The 4,404-nt window shown below is 44.8% G+C and overlaps 1 protein-coding gene across 1 annotated transcript in view; it reads right to left on the minus strand.

Annotated features, from left to right (window-relative positions):
* LOC117952563 (ASNSD1 upstream open reading frame protein-like) overlaps positions 1-409 on the minus strand; it is a 1,869-nt gene extending 1,460 nt beyond the window's left edge. Inside the window, exon 1 of the mRNA XM_034884950.1 lies at positions 178-409. Coding sequence (XP_034740841.1) covers positions 178-252 — 75 coding nt within the window. The 5' untranslated portion in view covers positions 253-409. The remainder of the gene's footprint in view (positions 1-177) is intronic.
* Between the last annotated feature and the right edge of the window lie 3,995 nt (positions 410-4,404).

Consider the following 4,404-nt stretch of genomic DNA (forward strand, 5'->3'; position numbering starts at 1 on the left):
TACATTAGCTACATTTGCCACACACGATAGCTACCTTATATACATTAGCTACATTAGCCACACACGTTAGCTACCTTACATACATTAGCTACATTAGCCACACACGTTAGCAACCTTATATACATTAGCTAAATTAGCCACTAATGTTAGCTACATGTTGCGGCTAACGCTACTAACCTTTCTGTTTAATTCCTCCTTATGTGCAGACTGTCCTTCAACATTGTCGTCGTTATCCCGGCTTTTCGAAGACATTTTTGGGAGGTTTTGTGTAATATTGTTGAAGCTAGCTAACCTCAGTAACTAAGAGTGGTGTAAACACATGCTCAACAGGTCTGAGAGCGTCTCCACGTGGGCCCCCGGCCCCCACCCCCCCTGTAGGAGGGCGGTTCATATTATTATTATTAGGCTGTATAATCATTATTTCCTTTGTGTACAGCCATTGTTGTTCTAAAGCCACAAATATATAACAAATTACGCGCTATTTTTTTATGTTTGACAAAAATACAGATAATCAATTGGTTTTGCAATGCCTCAATTAAAACAAAAATAAAGTCTCTTAAAAGAAACAGACATCAGAATCAACTTTATTTGCTTTGGATTGTACGTTGTTCACAATGTGCTTACTCATACAAAACAATACAACAAAAACAAACAAACAAACATGTCTTGTTAGTTAATGGCACATTGTCACATTTTTAGCTACTTCATTGTTTCTCTACCTGTTTGGTTTTATACTGTTGCGGGTCACGGTGGGGGGGGGGGGGTGGATGCTGTCCCAGAATGCATTGAGTGAGAGGCGGGGTGCACACGGCTCACATTAAGTACACACTATAGTACACACTGTAGTACACACTATAGACAAGTGCAAACACATTCACACCCACAGTTACTAAACACAAGTGCTCCACCAAACCTGCATGGCAGTGTGCTGAGACCAATGACTGTATTTATTTTTTAAATCTCTGTAATGAGACGGAGACAAACACAGTCACGATGCGAACACTTAAACCCCAAGGACCGTCCTGCTGTCAGGCAACCATGGTAACCACTGAGTCACCTTGTTGCCATATATCAAGACTACAGGAAATAAAGTTTGGCCTGTTCCAGTCACACGTATTTATTCTCCATGTTGCTGTTTTCCAAGGTGGAAATTTGACTCGTGATGAGGGAAATAAGGAAATCAGCCCTGTTGTGGTGACAGGAGGATCGCATGGGTGTGCAGGAACAAAGATCTGGAACAAACTGCAGAAATCACTGATGTAATGGAGTCATTTCAAAACCCCTAAAGCTACTGTACAGAGGTACATGTGTCCAGGTCTACAGCCATGCAGCGCTGTGAGGCTGGACCTAAACACAGCGGGGCTTTGGGCTAAATGTTGTGATGGCCAGTGGCGTATTTAGACCCTTTTTAGGGTGTTTTAAGGGGGGTTAACACCTCTGGAAGGCACTGGCGAGGACCCAGAGCCTGTTGTCTTGTGCCTGGTTACTGTTTCCTGTCTCGTGCAATTGAAGGTCTGAGGCTGAGGTGCTAACACCATGACCGGGACCCCATAGCCAGTAGTCCCAGTCCATTAAACCCCCCCTGCCCAGAGACCAGTGTGAAGCATTCCCATCCCCCAGCACCAGCATCAGTTCATCTTTTATTGAGTTACTTCCTTGGTTAGACACTGACGGTGTTCACTGCATCCATACACCCGTACGTAGTGTTGAAAAAAAGCATCAAAAGTGTTCATTTTCAATTTTGACATGAAGACAACACAAGGGTTAAACAGATGGAAGAACTATACAAGGGTCCTGAGCTTCAATGGTCTGTCAGAGACCAACTACCAGGAGGGAGGGAGGGGGGGGGGGGGATACCCAGGGTGACACAAGTGCAGTGGGTCAAGCACCCTTAGGACCTGCAGTGTGGCAGACAAACACACCTGTCTGAGCTCTCGTGTTGGTTTGCTGCCCACTGAGCTGCAACGTTGCATTGATAAGAAACAGCTGTCAGGTGTTTACCGTTTTATTTCCTGGAAGGACGGGCTGTGATTTTGGGGTTTAGGTGTCCAGGTCATTGCAGCCAGACAGTGACCTTTGATGTTTATTGTTCTCAGGTGGATCTGTCGGGCACATATCAAAGTCTTAGGTCCCGGGCAGCGGTGGATATCCACAGAAACAATAAGAGCGTGACACTGTTATGTTCCAAAAATGGGTAAAGTGATCATAATAATCACTGTTTCTGGTGTTCTTTGGTCAATGAGAGCTTACGCTGTCCTTGCCATGAGATTTTGGGAGACCTCAAGGGCTCAGCCTCAGTTATTCCAGCTAAATATTGATGGAATTGCTAAATCAAGGGAGCTGTAGTAAATACCCTCCAGCTTATTGCAACAAGGTCCAAGAGCTCATCGCAAATAAAGGAACAGAAGCCCTGCATGAAAAATAGATGAATTATCTGATCCAGCCTCACACACACCACCCTACAGGTTAGATTTCCCACCCTCCCTCCACCCTCCCTCCACCTCCACTCCTTCTTTAGCTGCGGCTGGTGAGTGTCACACAGCTTAGAAGCCCCAGGAGGCAAGTCATTCTCTTATTTTTATCCTGGAAGTACAAATATAGCTGACGTAAACACAGCTTGTTGTTGCACAGCTGGGCTGAGAAGGGACACCGCCAGGGACGGACGTACCTGCAGGTCGACTGGCCACAAAATGACACAGCAGCCGTCTGACCGCTGATGACAGGCACCTGAGCCGGGCTGACACACCGGCCCACTAATAGTAAGACTGGTAATCTGTTTGCACCAGCTCCGTGTGTGCAGACCTTCAAACGGCCGAGAGCTCTCTGTGATCCTTGAATAGATCACAAAAGGATAGAAGGGCCTATTGTCATCATAAGGCTCAAAATACGTGCTTATGTTCCTTGTTAGCGTCCATTTTGCCTTCTCACAGGATGAGATGGCACGGATCAGGTACAGGTGTTGCACCAAAACGACACCTGTGCTTTGTATTTCTTTTTTAACATCTACATGTGGAAAAAATACTAATAAGCCTGATTTAATAAAATGTAAATGTGCTGTATTTTATACAGCGCTTTTCTAGTCTATTTAGTAGTAGGCAAGCAGCCATAGGAGTTTTCAAATGTAGTTGTACTACATGCAAATATGTTGTGATTATATGTAGAGCGTGACTACGTAACCAGCCTAGGTGCAAGGGTCAAATATTAAAGGCTAAATACAGGGCCGGATTAACCCCAAAGGGGGGCCAAAGGCCCCTGAGTGACACCCCCTTTCTCCCACTCTCTGTGCGTTGTGTTTCCACTGTACGGTACGGCTCTGCTTGATGCACTATTCAGCTTTTTGGGTAGTTTTCCCCTGCAGATAGTAGCCCCTCGGTGTAGGCAGGATGCTCAGCTGATTGCCATGGCAAAGCTGCCATTACATCACTCGCCCAAATCCTTCAGAGGAACGTCTGCACTTCATCGGTTGCTCGGCGTAACGTTCGGCCCGGTGACTTCCTGTGGTCTCCGCCGGTGGGGACGTGTTGTTAATTTGGGAGATTTAGATGTGCTGGTAGGTGGACAGGCGAGCTGATTTCCCATTTCCTGTCTGTCCAGTCCAAATAAACGCCCAAACCAATCACTTGAGGATAGACATGAGGTTTCAGTGGTGACATGAGACGCTGAGGGTCCCACTCGGCTGATAACTGGCTTTTAAAGTTCACTGTGCCGGTAAAAGGAACATATCAGCCGTTGTTTATCACCTTTATGGATGTGGGCCAAGGAGCCCTCATCCACGCAGCCTGTAATTACAGCTGTGATTCGGCTCTGTTGACACAGGTGGACAAATGCAAGTCATCCAAATGTGTGATTTATTTGTACACAAGTTTTCTTTGTTACTTGCCAAACTGTGTTGCAACAGTCCTTTGGTAAACAGCTCCACCAAAACGAGAAGGGCATCTCTGTTTGACTTCTGTCAGCGTTGTGTGGCATCTAGTCCCCAGGAGAACCCGGTTAATATTTAACTTTTTACTATCTCTTTTCTCTCTTCTGTAAGAATTACTCAGGTTCAGTTTAAAAAGAAAGTGCAGGGTGTAAATGTACGCGATATTGGACACGGCAAAGGTGGAGCTGTGACAACCTCTTAAACATTTCTCCATGTGAGGTGGAACTGTGTCATTGCTATGAATTAATCAATTTAAGGTCTACTAATAGTGACCTTAGTTTATTAGTGACATATTAACGATAAAAATATGAATCTCACTGACACAAAGGACCATGTAGTTGTATCTCTGTAACAGTCAGTCAGTGATGTAAGTATACACGAAAATATACTTTTATATTTTTATCTTTTTATATTTGCTCTCAGGACTCCACTCTGCTCTACCTACCTACACTTTATATTTTTATATTTTATTTCCTTATATT

The sequence above is a fragment of the Etheostoma cragini genome, chromosome 11 (genome assembly GCF_013103735.1).
Source record: "Etheostoma cragini isolate CJK2018 chromosome 11, CSU_Ecrag_1.0, whole genome shotgun sequence".
Taxonomy (NCBI): domain Eukaryota; kingdom Metazoa; phylum Chordata; class Actinopteri; order Perciformes; family Percidae; genus Etheostoma; species Etheostoma cragini.